Genomic DNA, 19,911 nt, shown 5'->3' with positions numbered 1-19,911 from the left:
TTTAGCATCATTGAAACGCGACTTTGGCGCAAAAGTCGCGTACCGCATGGCCGACCCCACACAGGGATCGGGTCGGGTTTCATGAGACGCCGACTTTGCCAAAAGTCGGCGACTTATGAAAATGATTGATCTGTTTCGCTCAACCCTAGTGCAAACCAATTATTTTATGCAGGTACGATTCTTTAATTGAACAAGTGCCGCCAATAATTACACACAGAAGGGGAGGGCACGCTGCTACATAAGAGCAGACAAACTTGGGAGCAGCAATAACCCTGACGAAGAGGGCTAGAGCCCTTGAAATGCATTGGTTGGTTAGCTGCTCTAGCACACCTGCTCTTTCTCGCCCCGTAGCTTGGTGAAGTCACCTGTAGCTCCACCCACCTCTCCGACCGCTACCTCAGTGTTGCTTCCGGCCAGGGCACGCGAGGTTTTGCGGTCTTGTGGCTCTTGCCGCATCTATCGTTCTAACCCACCGTCCTGCTACGGTGGCTGTACAGCGGCAACACAGATTCCTCGGAACTGCTCCTCTCTATGCCAGCGAGACAGTGAGTACAGCCCCATTACATATGCATGCCTAAGCCGCGATATATCAGTACTATTAACTGTCTCACTGGAGGAAGATTGCCACTCATTTTTTATGCACGGGTAACTGTCTCTATTTAAAGTAACCTACTTCAAACACCACCTGACGGCAACTTCCATACTCACCACCAACGAAACCCTGCTTCACTCCTGACATTATCAGTAGTAAGTATACTTAACGTTGTGAGAACTGGATCACAGACATTTAGAATCACACTTGTAAAAGGGTGTATATCCTTCTAAGCAGGAGGAACCGTTCAGCCTTGGAAAAAACACTTTTAACCATCACGACACCAGTAATAATTGTGGACACAAAAGAATCACGGTCCCCAACCGCATATTGCCATTCAGTACCTAAGTGAGTAGAAATTCTATATCTCACCATTCTACTATATTTATTTGATTAACGTAAAAACACCTGCTTTTTTTTTCTCACTTATCCTTTAAAAAGATTCTACCAGCACCTATAAGGGTTTATCATTAAATCTACCTCATCATCAATGATGATCTAATGAGTAAGTGCTTTTTGAACTTATTTCCACTTTACTACACATTTATTTTTTGCTTACGTAATGTAGACAGCGCTGGTGAATGCTATATATATCTTCTACAATTGACTTTTCCCCATCCACAAGTTCATATCTTTTAACCCTTGCTTGTACCATCACTGTTTTTGTATAAATAACCTGTTAACCCTTGCTCTGTCTCCTGTGTGTCACTGCATCCTACGCACCTGCTAACACTCTTCATCAGTATGACAAATCACCTATCAATGACTCATTATAACTTGTTTAGTTGCTATTAAAATGTGCGCCACCAGCAATGTCAAGGTAGTGGGAAATTAATGTAGGTATTAGGAAAGTAGAAACATGCTAGGGGTGAGCATAATTTGGTAATTAATGATCCTGTTAATTACATGGTTAGAGCAATCCAAAATGTAACCTGCAGAGAGTATAATACTAGCAAAACCACTGAAATCTATGTAAAAAAAACCCCGATATTTTGGTGATTGATGTAATCGTACTGATCTTCAGTATCAATTTATGGCTCGTAGAGAAGAGGAGAAAATAGTAAAAGCACAAAAAGTAAAATTGGCCCAGATGGCAAGAGGTTAAAGTTCATTAAGATAAATTCAGAAAACATATGTAATACATTTTGCTCTACTATTAGAATACATTCAACATAAACAGGTGAAATATCATTTTTAAATTCACAAAAAAAATGCTCATTTCACTTTTCAGCTATCTAAGAAGTATGGAGCGGTGTACACCTTACAATTAGGAGTTGAGAAAGTTATTGTCATATGTGGGTACGAGGCTGTAAAAGACGCCCTTGTCAATCATGCAGATGAATTTTCAGGAAGACCGAAACTAGCAATGTTTGACGAAATGTACAAAGGACACGGTAAGGTTCATAAAATTACCACTGATTGGGGGATGGATTGATTTTGCTTTGCAAGATAATTTCCTTTGTGAATAGATTGTTTGGTCTGGAAATCTTCAAATAAAATTGTCCCTAAAGTCAAGTTGATGTGGGCACCAGATTTATCCTCCAATATTTGCTTACGATAACAATAATATACTGCAACTGCCTGTCTTGGTTCTGAAATGGTAACATCTACTCCTACTTTATATGTTGAGCCTCAGTGAAGGAAATTTTTCTATAATCTTCTGGAGGCACACTACTTGGCCTCATCATCAATTTGACAAGCAGGGGTCACCATCGCCTTCATGTCCCCATACCACGTAAGCTCCAGACAGTTTATTAGAGATGGGCAAAATGGTCATGAAAGCGGCAAAAGTCAGAACATTTTTGGGCAAGCTTGTGATTGCAAAACACTTGTGAATTTTCATGGCTTTTTCTGTCAGAATTTTGGTGAAGCGCTTTTAAGAATTGAGGCACTTATCCCTCCTTTCCCAAGATTAGATGAACAAAAAAAGTTTACTCCTGAACAGTTTGAAAAAAAAAGGTCATAAAGTGGTCAAGACATTCGCAAATATACATGAAAGTGTTAATTCCACAGCATACTGGAGTGAGGCTTAAATGTGTCCCATTAATAGAGATGCAAGTGTGGGAAATTATAAATAATCTTGGGAAATAATGAGGTTTAGGGAAGAGTCAGACAGCTGTATACTGTTATGTTAAAGGGAATTGCAAGAGAATGCTCAGACAGGTTCTCCAGGCCAAGCATGACAGCTTCATAGAAATACATGCTGTCATGCTCGGGTTAGGAGGGCCGACGATCAGTCTGAGCATTATGTTACAATCCCCTTCTGAGTTAGACAGCCATCTGACTCTTCACATAGACTGGCAAACCTCTTGACAACCAAATCAATTCATAACTACTCAACTAGACCTCACACCTACTCAAATATCTTTTCTGATGGGTTGGTACAAGAACCTACATGATTTGTGGCCTGATGATTTTGCGTGTGTTTGTTCTCTGGTTTTATTCCTTTCTCATTTCTTGATCTTCTGTTTACTTTAAGTTCTTGTTCAACTGGTTAATATTACAGTGACTTAATTTCCATATCTCCTCATACTTCCCATCTCCTGCCAAAAATGTAAATTTACTGAGCAGAGAGGAGGGAAACATATTTTACTGTTGGGTAAAACACTGATTGGCTCAGCAAGAGATATAATTTAGAAATGTTGCACACCTTAAGTCACTCACATAGGACTTTCTGAAAAAACAGTCTAATATTAAGAACACACTGGTTTGTTAATCATCGCAAAATACAGCTCTGACAAAATTTTAGCGACCAGCACATCAAAACCCTGTCATGGGCAGCCCAATCTCCAGACCTGAACCCCATTGAAACCCTCTCGAATGTAATCAAAAGGATGACGGATAGTCACAAGCCATCAAACAAAGAAGAACTGCTTACATTTTTGCACCATGAGCAGTGTGAAAGACTGGTGGAAAGAATGCCAAGACGCATGAAAGCTGTGATTAACAATCATGGTTATTCCACAAAATATTGATTTCTGAATTCTTCCTGAGTTAAAACATTTGAATTGTTGTTTCTAAATGATTCTGAACTTGTTTTCTTTGCATTATTTGATGTCTGGAAGCATTTTTTTTTTTTTTTTACTACTTCTCCTTTTCAGAAAAAAAAATACAAAATATATTGCTTGGAAATTCGGAGACATGTTGTCAGAAGTTTATAGAATAAAATTATTTACATTTTACTCCAAAAATATACCTACAAGGCTGGAGTCACACTAGAGCGGAATACGGACTAGAGCTATGCGATAAAAACATTGCATAGCACTCAGACCAATGTTAATCTGTGGGGCAGTTCCCATCATCTGTTTTTTTCTCGGCCGTATTATAACTGCGATTGAAATCGTAGCATGCTGAGATTTGTAGTGGATATTGGCCGACACTCGCAATACAAGTCTATGGGTGCAATTAAAAAAACGAACAACACATGGACCATCTGTGTGAGTTGCGAGAAAAACGCACCGGTGTTCTTTGAAAGGCCGGCAATTCAGTGCTGTGTTCAGTAAAATCACACTGACAGGTTACAATAGAAGAAATATACACATAGGTGTATATTTATATATATATATATATATATATATATATATATATATATATATATATATATATATATATATATATATATATATATATATACGTATATACGTATACATATCATTATATTTCATAGACAGATAGATAGCAGAATAGCCAATAATTCATTGGTCGGTATGGTTTCCATACAGCAAACCATTGCAGAACAGTTAGATTTATATATGTCAGTGATTAATACTGTTAGTAGTATGTTTGTGTAAAATTTGGGACCTGTATGTATTTAATAAAAGAATGTAACCATGGAAAAAACTGGTGTGTGCTCCCACACAGTTCTCTGCGCCAGAGAGAGCAAGCCAGCGACTGAAGGCAGATTTTAATTGCCTTGAGAGAGACCATGGTTATTGCCCCCCCAGCTAAAAACATCTGCCCCCAGCCACCACTGAAAAAGCGCGTCTGTAAGATACACCAATTCTGGCACTTAGCCCCTCTCTCCTCACGGCCCTGTAAAGGTGGCATATGGGGTAATAAGGGGTTATGGTCACCTTTGTATTGTAAGGTGACATTGAGCCTATAGTAATGGAGAGATATCAATAAGACACATATCTATTACTAATCCTAAAGTTTGTAAAGTTTAAATAAACACACATGCAGAATAAAGTATTTTAATGTAATGAAGGACCACACAGCTTTGTCATCTTTATTCTTCTGCCATTCCAAACGATGTTCTCGACATCTGGTAAAAAAAAACAACAAAAAAAAAACAATATACCCATACTTGTCTGCTGTTCAGTCAGTGCCATGCCGTAATCTATATCTGGGGTATATAAAGTATACAACCGGGAGCGGTGCTAATGCAACCAGCCTGGTTGTAAACTACTGGGGAATGAATTAAATGCTGGGAGCGGAGCTTCAGTATCTAGCGGTGACGTTATGGAGGCTGCGCTCCCTCACGGCATGAACTCAGATGAACTCTTGAGCATGGGAAAATCAGCTGTCATTTTCTCATGCTCAAGAGTTCATCTGAGTTCATGCTGTGAGAGAGCGCAGCTTTAATGATGTCACCGCTAGTCACTGAAGCTCTGCTCCCAGCATTTCATTCATTCCCCAGTAGTTTAAAACTGGGCCGGTGGCATTAGCACCATGCCCAGTGAACTTTATATACCCCAGATATGGATTGCGATGTGGGACTGACTGAATGGTTGACAGGTATGAGTATATTGTTGGTTTTTTTATTCTTCATGTTTTACAGGAGATCGAGGGCATTATTTGGATTGACAGAAGAATAAAGATGGCAAAACTGTGTGTTCTTTCATTTCATTAACCCCTTAGTGACAGAGCCAATTTGGTACTTAATGACCGAGCCAATTTTTACAATTCTGACCACTGTCACTTTATGAGGTTTGTTATGATCCTTAGTGGCAGAGGATCGCAGATCTGACCAGCTAAGTAACTAAACATAGGACAAGCTCTAGGGAGGTGGTAGCTTTACTGACCGCAATCCTAATCCTATCCAACAAACACTAAAGGTAGCCGGTGAACGTGCCTAGAATGCCTAGACGTCTCGACACAGCCTGAGAAACTAGCTACCCTGTTATGACCCCAGTGGACAGGGTCTCAGAGGAACGTGTAAGTCTGCGAGATTCAAAAATCCAGCTCATAGGGCTGTGGTAACTGGGTTGACCAAATAGCTACTCCTAACGCCAACACTAGAAGTAGCCGGGGATCATGCCTACGGTGATCGCTAGATGACTCGCGCCAGCCGGAGAATCTAACTACCCCTAGGAGAAGAAAACAAAGACCTCTCTTGCCTCCAGGGGAAGGGACCCAAAAGCAAGATACAAGCCCCCCACAAATAATAACGGTGAGGTAAGAGGAAATGACAAACACAGAAATGAACAAGGTTCAGCAAAGAGAGGCCAGCTTACTAATAGCAGAATATAGCAAGATAACTTATCTGGTCAACAAAAACCCTATAAAAATCCACGCTGGAGATCCAAGAACCCCCGAACCGTCTAACGGTCCGGGGGGAGAACACCAGCCCCCTAGAGCTTCCAGCAAAGGTCAGGATACAGATTGGAACAAGCTGGACAAAAATACCAAACTAAACAAAAGCAAAAAGCAAGGAAGCAGACTTAGCTTGAAATACAGGAACCAGGATCATAGGACAAGAGCACAACAGATTAGCTCTGATTTCAACGATGCCAGGCATTGAACTGAAGGTCCAGGGAGCTTATATAGCAACGCCCCTGAACTAACGGCCCAGGTGAGGATATAGGAAAAGACATAAGCTCCAGAGTCAAATCACTAATGACCACTAGAGGGAGCAAAAAGCAAAATCACAACAGTACCCCCCCCTTAGTGAGGGGTCACCGAACCCTCACCACGACCACCAGGGCGATCAGGACGAGCGGCATGAAAGGCACGAACTAAATCGGCCGCATGAACATCAGAGGCGACCACCCAGGAATTATCTTCCTGACCATAGCCCTTCCACTTGACCAGGTACTGAAGCCTCCGCCTGGAGAGACGAGAATCCAAGATCTTCTCCACCACGTACTCCAACTCGCCCTCAACCAACACCGGAGCAGGAGGCTCAGCAGAAGGAACCACAGGCACAACGTACCACCGCAACAAGGACCTATGAAACACGTTGTGGATAGCAAACGACACAGGAAGATCCAGGCGAAAGGATACAGGATTAAGGATTTCCAATATCTTGTAAGGACCAATAAAACGAGGTTTAAATTTGGGAGAGGAAACCTTCATAGGAACAAAGCGGGAAGAAAGCCACACCAAATCCCCAACACGTAGTCGGGGACCCACACCGCGGCGGCGGTTGGCAAAGCGCTGAGCCCTCTCCTGTGACAACTTCAAGTTGTCCACCACAAGATTCCAGATCCGCTGCAACCTATCCACCACAGAATCCACCCCAGGGCAGTCAGAAGGTTCCACATGACCCGAAGAAAAACGAGGGTGGAAACCAGAGTTGCAGAAAAATGGCGAAACCAAGGTGGCGGAACTAGCCCGATTATTAAGGGCAAACTCAGCCAACGGCAAGAAGGTCACCCAATCGTCCTGATCAGCAGAGACAAAACACCTCAAATAAGCCTCCAAAGTCTGATTAGTTCGCTCCGTCTGTCCATTAGTCTGAGGATGGAAAGCAGACGAAAACGACAAGTCAATGCCCATCCTACTACAAAAGGATCGCCAGAATCTGGAAACGAACTGGGATCCTCTGTCTGACACAATATTCTCAGGGATGCCGTGCAAACGAACCACGTTCTGGAAGAACACAGGAACCAGATCGGAAGAGGAAGGCAGCTTAGGCAAAGGAACCAAATGGACCATCTTGGAGAAGCGATCACATATCACCCAGATAACAGACATGCCTTGAGACACCGGAAGATCAGAAATGAAATCCATGGAGATATGTGTCCAAGGTCTCTTAGGGACAGGCAAGGGCAAGAGCAACCCGCTGGCACGAGAACAGCAAGGCTTAGCTCGAGCACAAGTCCCACAGGACTGTACAAATGACCGCACATCCCTAGACAAGGAAGGCCACCAAAAGGATCTGGCCACCAGATCTCTGGTGCCAAAAATTCCTGGGTGACCTGCCAACACCGAGGAATGAACCTCGGAAATGACTCTGCTGGTCCACTTATCAGGCACAAACAGTCTGTCAGGTGGACAAGAATCAGGCCTATCAGCCTGAAATCTCTGCAACACACGTCGCAGATCTGGAGAAATAGCTGACAAGATAATACCATCCTTAAGAATACCAACAGGTTCAGCGACTCCAGGAGCATCAGGCACAAAGCTCCTGGAAAGAGCATCGGCCTTCACATTTTTTGAACCTAGTAAATACGAGACAACAAAGTCAAAACGGGAGAAAAACAATGACCAGCGGGCCTGTCTAGGATTCAGGCGTTTAGCAGACTCGAGATACATCAGATTTTTGTGATCAGTCAAGACCACCACACGATGCTTAGCACCCTCGAGCCAATGACGCCACTCCTCAAATGCCCATTTCATGGCCAACAACTCCCGATTGCCCACATCATAATTTCGCTCCGCAGGCGAAAACGTCCTAGAGAAAAAGGCGCAAGGTCTCATAACAGAGCAACCAGGGCCTCTCTGCGACAAAACGGCCCCTGCTCCAATCTCTGAAGCATCCACCTCAACCTGAAAGGGAAGCGAGACATCAGGCTGGCACAAAACAGGCGCCGAAGTAAACCGACGTTTCAACTCCTGGAAAGCCTCCACGGCAGCAGGAGCCCAATTAACCACATCGGAGCCCTTCTTGGTCATATCCGTCAAAGGTTTCACAATGCTAGAAAAGTTAGCGATAAAACGACGGTAGAAGTTAGCGAAACCCAAGAACTTCTGAAGACTCTTAACTGACGAGGGCTGAGTCCAATCAAGAATAGCTCGGACCTTGACTGGGTCCATCTCCACAGCAGAAGGGGAAAAAATGAACCCCAAAAAGGGAACCTTCTGTACACCAAAAAGACACTTTGAGCCCTTGACAAACAAAGAATTTTCACGCAAAATTTTAAAGACCATCCTGACCTGCTCCACATGCGAGTCCCAATTATCAGAAAAAAACAGAATATCATCCAGATAAACGATCAAAAATTTATCCAGATAGTTCCGGAAAATGTCATGCATAAAGGACTGAAAAACTGAAGGGGCATTAGAGAGCCCAAAAGGCATCACCAAGTACTCAAAATGACCTTCGGGCGTATTGAATGCGGTTTTCCATTCATCCCCTTGCTTAATGCGCACAAGGTTGTACGCACCACGAAGGTCTATCTTGGTAAACCACTTGGCACCTTTAATCCGGGCAAACAAGTCAGACAACAGCGGCAAAGGATACTGAAATTTGACAGTGATCTTATTTAAAAGCCGATAGTCAATACAAGGCCTCAAAGATCCGTCCTTTTTAGCCACAAAAAAGAATCCCGCACCAAGAGGGGAAGAAGACGGACGGATGTGTCCTTTCTCCAGAGACTCCTTGATATATGAACGCATAGCGGTATGTTCAGGTATCGACAGATTAAACAGTCTTCCCTTAGGAAATTTACTGCCTGGAATCAAATCTATTGCACAGTCACATTCCCTATGAGGAGGCAATGCACTGGACCTGGACTCGCTAAAGACATCCTGATAATCAGACAAATACTCCGGAACTTCCGAAGGCGTAGAAGAAGCAATAGACACAGGCAGGGAATCCTCATGAATACCACGACAGCCCCAACTAGACACTGACATAGCCTTCCAGTCAAGGACTGGATTATGGGTCTGTAACCATGACAGCCCCAAAACAACCAAATCATGCATTTTATGTAGAACGAGAAAACGTATCACCTCGCGGTGTTCAGGAGTCATGCACATGGTAACCTGTGTCCAATACTGCAGTTTATTTTCTGCTAATGGCGTAGCATCAATACCCCTAAGAGGGATAGGATTTTGTAATGGTTCAAGAATAAAACCACAGCGCTTAGCAAATGAGAGATCCATAAGACTCAGGGCAGCACCTGAATCTACAAACGCCATGACAGGATAAGATGACAGTGAGCAAATCAAAGTTACAGACAGAATAAACTTAGGATGCAAATTACCAACGGTGACAGGACTAACAACCTTAGATATACGTTTAGAGCATGCTGAGATAACATGTGTAGAATCACCACAGTAGTAGCACAAGCCATTCCGGCGTCTATGAATTTTCCTCTCATTTCTAGTCAGGATTCTATCACATTGCATCACATCAGGTGTCTGTTCAGACAACAACATGAGGGAATTTGCAGTTTTGCGCTCCCGCAACCGCCGGTCAATTTGAATAGCCAGGGACATGGTATCATTCAGACCTGTGGAAATGGGAAAACCCACCATAACATTCTTAATGGCCTCAGAAAGGCCATTTCTAAAATTAGCGGCCAGTGCACACTCGTTCCAATGTGTCAGCACGGACCATTTCCGAAATTTTTGGCAATACACCTCAGCCTCGTCCTGGCCCTGAGACATAGCCAGCAAGGCTTTCTCTGCCTGAATCTCAAGATTGGGTTCCTCATAAAGTAAACCGAGCGCCAGAAAAAACGCATCAATATCAGCCAATGCCGGATCTCCTGGCGCCAACGAAAAAGCCCAATCTTGAGGGTCACCCCGTAAGAATGAAATAACAATTTTTACTTGTTGAGCAGAGTCTCCAGACGAACAAGGTTTCAGGGACAAAAACAATTTACAATTATTCCTGAAATTCCTAAACTTAAATCGGTCTCCTGAAAACAGTTCAGGAATCGGAATCTTGGGTTCAGACCTAGGATTTCTGGTAACATAATCTTGTATACCCTGCACACGAGCGGCAAGCTGGTCCACACTTGTAATCAAGGTCTGGACATTCATGTCTGCAGCAAGCTTAAGCCACTCTGAGGTAAAGGGGAAAAGAAAAAAAAAATGAGAGAGGGAAAAAAAAAACTCAAAATTTTCTTTCTTATAATCCCACTTCTGCAATGCATTAAACATTTAATACTGGCCTGGCATACTGTTATGACCCCAGTGGACAGGGTCTCAGAGGAACGTGTAAGTCTGCGAGATTCAAAAATCCAGCTCATAGGGCTGTGGTAACTGGGTTGACCAAATAGCTACTCCTAACGCCAACACTAGAAGTAGCCGGGGATCATGCCTACGGTGATCGCTAGATGACTCGCGCCAGCCGGAGAATCTAACTACCCCTAGGAGAAGAAAACAAAGACCTCTCTTGCCTCCAGAGGAAGGGACCCCAAAGCAAGATACAAGCCCCCCACAAATAATAACGGTGAGGTAAGAGGAAATGACAAACACAGAAATGAACAAGGTTCAGCAAAGAGAGGCCAGCTTACTAATAGCAGAATATAGCAAGATAACTTATCTGGTCAACAAAAACCCTATAAAAATCCACGCTGGAGATTCAAGAACCCCCGAACCGTCTAACGGTCCGGGGGGAGAACACCAGCCCCCTAGAGCTTCCAGCAAAGGTCAGGATACAGATTGGAACAAGCTGGACAAAAATACCAAACTAAACAAAAGCAAAAAGCAAGGAAGCAGACTTAGCTTGAAATACAGGAACCAGGATCATAGGACAAGAGCACAACAGATTAGCTCTGATTTCAACGATGCCAGGCATTGAACTGAAGGTCCAGGGAGCTTATATAGCAACGCCCCTGAACTAACGGCCCAGGTGAGGATATAGGAAAAGACAGAAGCTCCAGAGTCAAATCACTAATGACCACTAGAGGGAGCAAAAAGCAAAATCACAACACTACCCCTAAAGAGAGAAAGCAAAGACCTCACTTGCCTCAGAGAAAATACCCCAAAGATATAGAAAGCCCCCCACAAATAATAACGGTGAGTTAAGGGGAAAATACAAATGTAGAAATTAAACAGATTTAGCAAATGAGGCCCGCTAATCACTAGATAGCAGAAGATAGATAGGAAACTATACGGTCAGTAAAAAACCCTATACAAAATATCCACGCTGAGAATACAAGAACCCCCACACCAACTAACGGTGTGAGGGGAGAAACTCAGTTCCCCAGAGCTACCAGCAAGCAAGGAAATCACATGTTAGCAAGCTGGACAAAACTCATCATAAACAAAGAAACATATTGAACACTGATGAGCAACAAATAAGAAAACAGAAACTTAGCTTATCTTGAAGAAACTGGTAATGAGTGTAGTCAGGAGAAATCAGAATAGCACTGAATACATTGACAGCAGGCAACAACTGAAGGACCAGGTGAGCTAAATAGGAAACCACCTAGCAGATAACGAGACAGCTGATCCAGCCACAGGCCTGCAGAATGACAAACAGAGCCACCAGAGGGAGCCCAAAGATAGCACTCACACAGTACCACTTGTGAACACAAGAGGGAGCCCAAGAACAGAGTTCACAACAGTACCACCCCTTGAAGAGGGGTCACCGAACCCTCATCAAAACCCCCAGGGCGATCAGGATGAGCCACATGAAAGGCATGAACCAAATCGGCCGCATGAACATCAGAGGCGACAACCCAGGAATTATCCTCCTGATCATAGCCCTTCCACTTAACCAAATACTGAAGCCTCCGTCTAGAAATACGAGAATCCAAGATCTTCTCCACCACATACTCCAATTCTCCCTCAACCAGCACCGGAGCAGGAGGCTCAACAGAAGGAACCACAGGCACCACATACCTCCACAACAAAGACCTATGGAACACATTATGAATGGCAAACAATGCTGGGAGGTCCAAAGGAAACGACACAGGGTTAAGGATTTCCAAAATCTTATAAGGACCGATGAAACGAGGCTTGAACTTAGGAGAGGAGACCTTCATAGGAACATAACGAGAAGACAGCCATACCAAATCCCCAACACGAAGTCGGGGACCCACACCGCGACGGCGGTTGGCAAAGCGCTGAGCCTTCTCTTGTGACAACTTCAAATTGTCCATCACATGGTTCCAAATCTGCTGCAACCTATCCACCACAGAATCCACCCCAGGACAGTCAGAAGGCTCCACCTGACCCGAGGAAAAACGAGGATGAAACCCAGAATTACAAAAAAAAGGCGAAACCAAAGTTGCAGAACTAGCCCGATTATTAAGGGCAAACTCGGCCAATGGTAAAAAAGTGACCCAATCATCCTGATCAGCAGAAACAAAACACCTTAAATAAGTTTCCAAGGTCTGATTAGTTCGCTCAGTTTGGTCATTCGTCTGAGGATGGAAGGCCGATGAAAAAGACAAATCAATGCCCATCTTAGCACAAAAGGTCCGCCAAAATCTGGACACAAACTGGGATCCTCTGTCAGACACAATATTCTCAGGGATGCCGTGCAAACGAACCACATTCTGAAAAAACAGAGGAACCAAATCGGAGGAGGAAGGCAACTTAGGCAAGGGCACCAAATTGACCATTTTAGAAAAATGATCACACACCACCCAGATGACAAACATTCTCTGAGAGACTGGAAGATCCGAAATAAAATCCATGGAAATGTGCGTCCAAGGCCTCTTCAGGACAGGCAAAGGCAAAAGCAAACCTCTGGCACGAGAACAGCAAGGCTTAGCCCAAGCACAAATCCCACAGGACTGCACAAAGGAACGCACATCCCGCGACAAGGAAGGCCACCAAAAGGACCTAGCCACCAAATCTCTGGTACCAAAAATCCCAGGATGACGTGCCAACACTGAAGAATGAACCTCGGAAATTACTCTGCTGGTCCATCTGTCTGGGACAAACAGTCTCTCTGGTGGACAACGATCAGGTCTATCCGCCTGAAATTCCCGCAGTACTCGTCGCAAATCTGGAGAAATAGCAGACAAAATAACTCCCTCTCTGAGGATGCCAGCCGGCTCTGAAACTCCAGGAGAGTCAGGCACAAAACTCCTAGAAAGAGCATCAGCCTTCCCCTTCTTCGAACCAGGCAGGTACGACACCACGAAATCAAAACGGGAGAAAAACAACGACCAACGAGCCTGTCAAGGATTCAGCCGCTTGGCAGACTCGAGATAAATCAGATTTTTGTGATCAGTCAAGACCACCACGCGATGCCTAGCTCCCTCGAACCAATGTCGCCACTCCTCAAATGCCCACTTCATTGCCAACAACTCCCAATTACCAACATCATAATTCCGCTCGGCAGGCGAAAACTTTCTTGAAAAGAAAGCGCAAGGCTTCATCACAGAGCAGTCAGAGCTTCTCTGCGACAAAACAGCCCCTGCTCCAATCTCAGAAGCATCAACCTCGACCTGAAAAGGAAGAGAGATATCTGGCTGACATAAGACTGGAGCCGAAGAAAACCGGCACTTCAGCTCCTGAAAGGCCTCCACGGCCGCAGGAGACCAATTAGTCACATTAGAACCCTTCTTGGTCAAATCCGTCAAGGGCTTAACCACGCCAGAAAAATTAGCGATGAAGCGACGGTAAAAATTAGCAAAACTCAAGAACTTCTGCAGACTCTTAACAGATGTAGGCTGAGTCCAGTCATGAATAGCCTGGACCTTGACTGGGTCCATCTCAATAGTAGAAGGAGAAAAAATAAAACCCAAAAAGGAAACCTTCTGGACTCCAAAGAGACATTTTGAGCCCTTCACAAATAAGGCATTGGCATGCAGGACCTGAAATACCATCCTGACCCGCTTCACATGGGACTCCCAATCATCAGAAAAGAACCAAAATGTCATCCAGATACACAATCATAAATTTATCCAGATATTCTCGAAAAATGTCATGCATGAAAGACTGAAACACAGAAGGAGCATTAGAAAGTCCAAAAGGCATCACCAAGTACTCAAAATGGCCTTCGGGCGTATTAAATGCTGTTTTCCATTCATCACCCCGCTTAATACGCACAAGGTTATACGCACCACGAAGATCTATCTTGGTGAACCAACTGGACCCCTTAATCCGAGCAAACAGATCAGACAATAATGGCAAAGGATACAGAAATTTGACCGTGATTTTATTTAGAAGGCGATAATCTATACAAGGTCTCAGAGAACCATCCTTCTTGGCCACAAAAAAGAATCCTGCACCAAGAGGGGAGGAGGACGAGAAGATATTTCCCTTCTCCAAAGACTCCTTTATATAACTCCGCATAGCGGCATGTTCTGGTACAGACAAATTAAAAAGTCGTCCCTTAGGGAACTTACTACCAGGAATCAAATCTATAGCACAATCACAATCCCTATGAGGAGGTAGGGCACTGGATCTGGGCTAATCAAATATATCCTGGAAGTCCGACAAAAACTCAGGGACTTCAGAAGGAGTGGAAGAAGCAATCGACACCAAAGGAGCGTCGCCATGAACTCCCTGGCAACCCCAACTTGACACAGACATTGCTTTCCAATCCAAGACTGGATTATGAACCTGCAGCCATGGCAGGCCCAACACGACAACATCATGCAAATTATGCAGCACAAGAAAGCGAATCACCTCCTGATGTACAGGAGTCATGCACATGGTCACTTGAGTCCAGTACTGAGCTTTATCCTTAGCCAATGGTGTAGCATCAATTCCCCTTAGTGGAATAGGAATTTCTAAAGGCTCCAAGATAAAACCACAGCGCCTGGCAAATGACAAGTCCATCAGATTCAGGGCAGCACCTGAATCTACAAAAGCCATAACAGAGTAAGATGACAGAGAACAAATTAAAGTAACAGACAAAATTAACTTAGGCTGTATAGTACCAACGGTGACAGATTCAGTGATTTTTTTTTTAAGCGCTTAGAGCATGCTGAGATAACATGAGCAGAATCACCACAGTAAAAACACAACCCATTTTGACGTCTAAGATTTTGTCGTTCAGTTCTGGTCAGAATTCTGTCACATTGCATAGACTCAGGTTTCTGTTCAGAAAACACCGCCAGATGGTGCGCAGATTTGCGCTCCCGCAAACGCCGATCAATCTGAATGGCCAAAGTCATTGACTCTTTCAGACCTGCAGGCATGGGAAATCCCACCATAACATCCTTAATGGCCTCAGAAAGACCTCTGAAATTTGCAGCCAGAGCACACTCATTCCATTGAGTAAGCACCGACCATTTTCTAAATTTTTGACAATATACCTCTGCTTCATCCTGACCCTGAGAGAGGGCCAGCAAAGCCTTTTCTGCCTGATTCTCAAGATTAGGTTCCTCATAAAGCAATCCGAGCGCCAGAAAAAACGCATCCACATTCAACAATGCAGGGTCTCCTGGCGCCAGGGAGAATGCCCAATCCTGAGGGTCACCACGTAATAAGGAGATAACAATTTTAACTTGCTGAGTGGAATCACCAGAGGAATGAGGTCTCAAAGAAAGGAACAATTTACAATTATTCCTAAAATTCAGAAACCTAGCTCTATCTCCAGAAAACAACTCAGGAATCGGAATCTTTGGCGCTGACATAGGACTGTGAACAAAAAATCCTGGATGCTTTGCACCCTTGCAGCAAGAAGATCCATACTAGAAGTCAGACTCTGAATATCCATGTCTGCAGCTGAACTCAGAGCCACCCAGAGTTTAAGGGGAAGAGAGAAGCTGAACAAACTGCAGCAAAGGAAAAAAAAAAATGCACTCAGGACTTCTCCTATCCCGCTTCTGCGATGCATTAATACTTTCTTGGCCTGCTGTACTGTTATGATCCTTAGTGGCAGAGGATCGCAGATCTGACCAGCTAAGTAACTAAACATAGGACAAGCTCTAGGGAGGTGGTAGCTGGACTGACCGCAATCCTAATCCTATCCAACAAACACTAAAGGTAGCTGGTGAACGTGCCTAGAATGCCTAGACGTCTCGACACAGCCTGAGAAACTAGCTACCCCTAAAGAGAGAAAGCAAAGACCTCACTTGCCTCAGAGAAAATACCCCAAAGATATAGAAAGCCCCCCACAAATAATAACGGTGAGTTAAGGGGAAAATACAAATGTAGAAATCAAACAGATTTAGCAAATGAGGCCCGCTAATCACTAGATAGCAGAAGATAGATAGGAAACTATACGGTCAGTAAAAAACCCTATACAAAATATCCACGCTGAGAATACAAGAACACCCACACCAACTAACGGTGTGAGGGGAGAAACTCAGTTCCCCAGAGCTACCAGCAAGCAAGGAAATCACATGTTAGCAAGCTGGACAAAACTCATCATAAACAAAGAAACATATTGAACACTGATGAGCAACAAATAAGAAAACAGAAACTTAGCTTATCTTGAAGAGACTGGTAACGAGTGTAGTCAGGAGAAATCAGAATAGCACTGAATACATTGACAGCAGGCAACAACTGAAGGACCAGGTGAGCTAAATAGGAAACCACCTAGCAGATAACGAGACAGCTGATCCAGCCACAGACCTGCAGAATGACAAACAGTACCACTTGTGAACACAAGAGGGAGCCCAAGAACAGAGTTCACAACAGAGGTTATAACTCTGGAATGCTTTAACAGATCCTGCTGATTCTGAGAATGTCTTTTCATGACATATTGTACTTCATGTCAGTGGTAACATTTCTTTGATATTACTTGCGATTATTTATGAAAAAAACGGAAATATGGCGAAAATGTTTAAAATTTGGCAATTTTCAAACTTTGTATTTTTATTCCCTTAAATCAGAGAGATATGTCACAAAAAATAGTTAACAAATAACATTTCCCACATGTCTACTTTACATCATCACAATTTTGGAAACATTTTTTTTTTTGTTAGGGAGTTATAAGGGTTTAAAGTTGGCCAGCAATTTCTCATTTTTACAAGACCATTTTTTTTTACGGACCACATCACATTTGAAGTCATTTTGAGGGGTCTATATGATAGAAAATAACCAAGTGTGACACCATTCTAAAAACTGCACCCCTCAAGGTGCTCAAAACCACATTCAAGAAGTTTATTAACCCTTTACGTGCTTCACAGGAACTGAAACAATGTGGAAGGAAAAAATGAACATTTAACTTTTTTTTGCAAACATTTTACTTCAGAACCATTTTTTTTTTATTTTCACAAGTGTAAAAACAGAAATTTAACCATAAATTTTGTTGTGCAATTTCTCCTGAATATGCCAATACCCCATATGTGGGGGTAAACCACTGTTTGGGCCCACCGCAGAGCTTGGAAGAGAAGGAGCGTTGTTTGACTTTTTCAATGCAGAATTGGCTGGAATTGAGATCGGACGCCATGTCGCATTTGGAGAGCCCCTGATGTGCCTATTTTGGAAACTAGACGCCTTAAGGAACTTATCTAGATGTGTGGTGAGCACTTTGAGCCCCTAAGTGCTTCATAGAAGTTTATAAAGTAGAGCCGTGAAAATAAAAAAATCACATTTGTTTACAAAAAAATGATATTTTCGTCCACAAATTCTTATTTTCACAAGGGTAACATGAGAAATTAGACCACAAAAGTTGTTGTGAAATTGCACATCAATACCCCATATGTGGGGGTAAACCACTGTTTGGGCACACCGCAGAGCTTGGAAGAGAAGGAGTGCTATTTTACTTTTTCAATGTAGAATTGGCTGGAAATGAGATCGGACACCATGTCGCATTTGGAGAGCCTGTGATGTGCCTAAATTGTGGAAACCCCCCACAAGTGACACCATTTTGGTAACTAGACCCCTTATCGAACTTAACTAGATGTGTGGTGAGCACTTTAAACCCCCAGGTGCTTCACAGAAGTTTATAATGTAGAGACGTGAAAATAAAAAAATCACATTTTTTCTACAAAAATGATATTTTTGCCCCCCAATTTTTATTTTCACAAGGGTAACAGGAGAAATTAGACCACAAAAGTTGTTGTGCAATTTCTCCTGAGTACGTCGATATCCCATATGTGGGGGTAAACCACTGTTTGGGTGCACCGCAGAGCTTGGAAGAGAAGGAGTGTCGTTTTACTTTTTCAATGTAGAATTGGCTGGAATTGAGATCGGACACCATGTCGCGTTTGGAGAGCCCCTGATGTGCCTAAACAGTGGATACTCCCCCTCAAGTGACCACATTTTGGAAATTAGACCCCGTAAGGAACTTATCTAGATGTGTGGTGACCACTTTAAACCCCCAAGTGCTTCACAGAAATTTATAACGTAGAGACGTGAAAATAAAAAATCACTTTTTTTCCTCAAAAATGATTTTTTAGCCTGCAATTTTTTTATTTTCTCAAGGGTAACAGGAGACATTGGACCCCAAAATCTGTTGACCAGTTTGTCCTGAGTATGCTGATACCCCATATGTGGGGAGGGCACTGTTTGGGCACCCATCAGGGCTCAAAAGGGAAGCTGCGCCGCTTGGAATGCAGACTTTGATTTGATGGTCTGCGGGCGTCATGTTGCATTTGCAGAGCTCCTGATGTACCTAAGCAGTAGAAACCCCCCACAAGTGACACCATTTTGGAAACTAGGCCCCCAAAGAGCTTATCTAGTTGTGTGGTGAGCACTATGAACCCCCAACTGCTTCACAAAAGTTTATAATGCAGAGCCATGAAAATAAAAAAAATCATATTTTTTCCACAAAAATGATATTTTCACCCCCAAATGTTTACTTTCACAAGGGTAACAGGAGAAATTGGACCCCAAAATTTATTTTGCAAATTATGCTGAGTAGTTTGATATGTGGGGGTAAATCACTGATTGGGCGCATGGCAGAGCTCGGAAGGGAAGGAGCACCATTTTGGAATGCAGACTTTGATGGAATGGTCTGCGGGCATCATGTTGCGTTTGCAGAGCCCCTGATATACCTAAACAAGAGAAACCCCCCACAAGTGACCCCATTTTGGAAATTAGACCCTCCAAGGAACTTATCTAGATGTGGGGTGAGCACTTTGAATACCCAAGTGCTTCACAGAAGTTTATAATGCAGAGTTGTGAAAATAAAAAAAAAAATTTCCACAAAAAAGATTTTTTAGCCCCCAAGTTTTTATTTTCACAATGGTAACAGGAGAAATTGGACCCCAAAAGTTGTTGTCCAATTTATCCCAAGTACGCTGATGCCCCATATGTGGGGGTAAACCACTGTTTGGGCGCACGACAGTGATCGAAAGGGAGGGAGCACCATTTGACTTTTTGAGCGCAAAATTGGCTGTGGCGTTTAGAGACCCCCTGATGTACCTAAACAGTGGAAACCCCCCAATTCTAACTCCAACCTTAACGCCAGCACACCCCTAACCCTAATCCCAACCCGATCCATAATCCTAATCACAACCCTAACAATCATCAGAACCCTAACCCCAAAACAACCATAACCCTAATCAGAACCTTAAATCCAACACACCCCTAATCCTAATCTCAACCCTAACTTCAAA

At 43.3% G+C, this 19,911-nt stretch overlaps 2 protein-coding genes across 4 annotated transcripts in view; both read left to right on the top strand.

Moving 5' to 3' along the window:
* Positions 1–19,911, top strand: part of LOC143808691 (cytochrome P450 2K1-like) — a 1,051,026-nt gene that overhangs the window by 341,984 nt on the left and 689,131 nt on the right. The window lies entirely within an intron of this gene.
* Positions 1–19,911, top strand: part of LOC143808693 (cytochrome P450 2K1-like) — a 486,681-nt gene that overhangs the window by 121,699 nt on the left and 345,071 nt on the right. For all 3 annotated transcript variants that reach the window (XM_077291614.1, XM_077291613.1, XM_077291612.1), the window contains exon 3: positions 1,824–1,986. In XM_077291614.1, coding sequence (XP_077147729.1) covers positions 1,824–1,986 — 163 coding nt within the window. The remainder of the gene's footprint in view (positions 1–1,823; positions 1,987–19,911) is intronic.

This window comes from Ranitomeya variabilis, chromosome 2 (genome assembly GCF_051348905.1).
Source record: "Ranitomeya variabilis isolate aRanVar5 chromosome 2, aRanVar5.hap1, whole genome shotgun sequence".
NCBI classification, from domain to species: domain Eukaryota; kingdom Metazoa; phylum Chordata; class Amphibia; order Anura; family Dendrobatidae; genus Ranitomeya; species Ranitomeya variabilis.
Note: the sequence above shows the minus strand (reverse complement) of the source record. Positions and strands in the feature narration are given on the sequence as shown.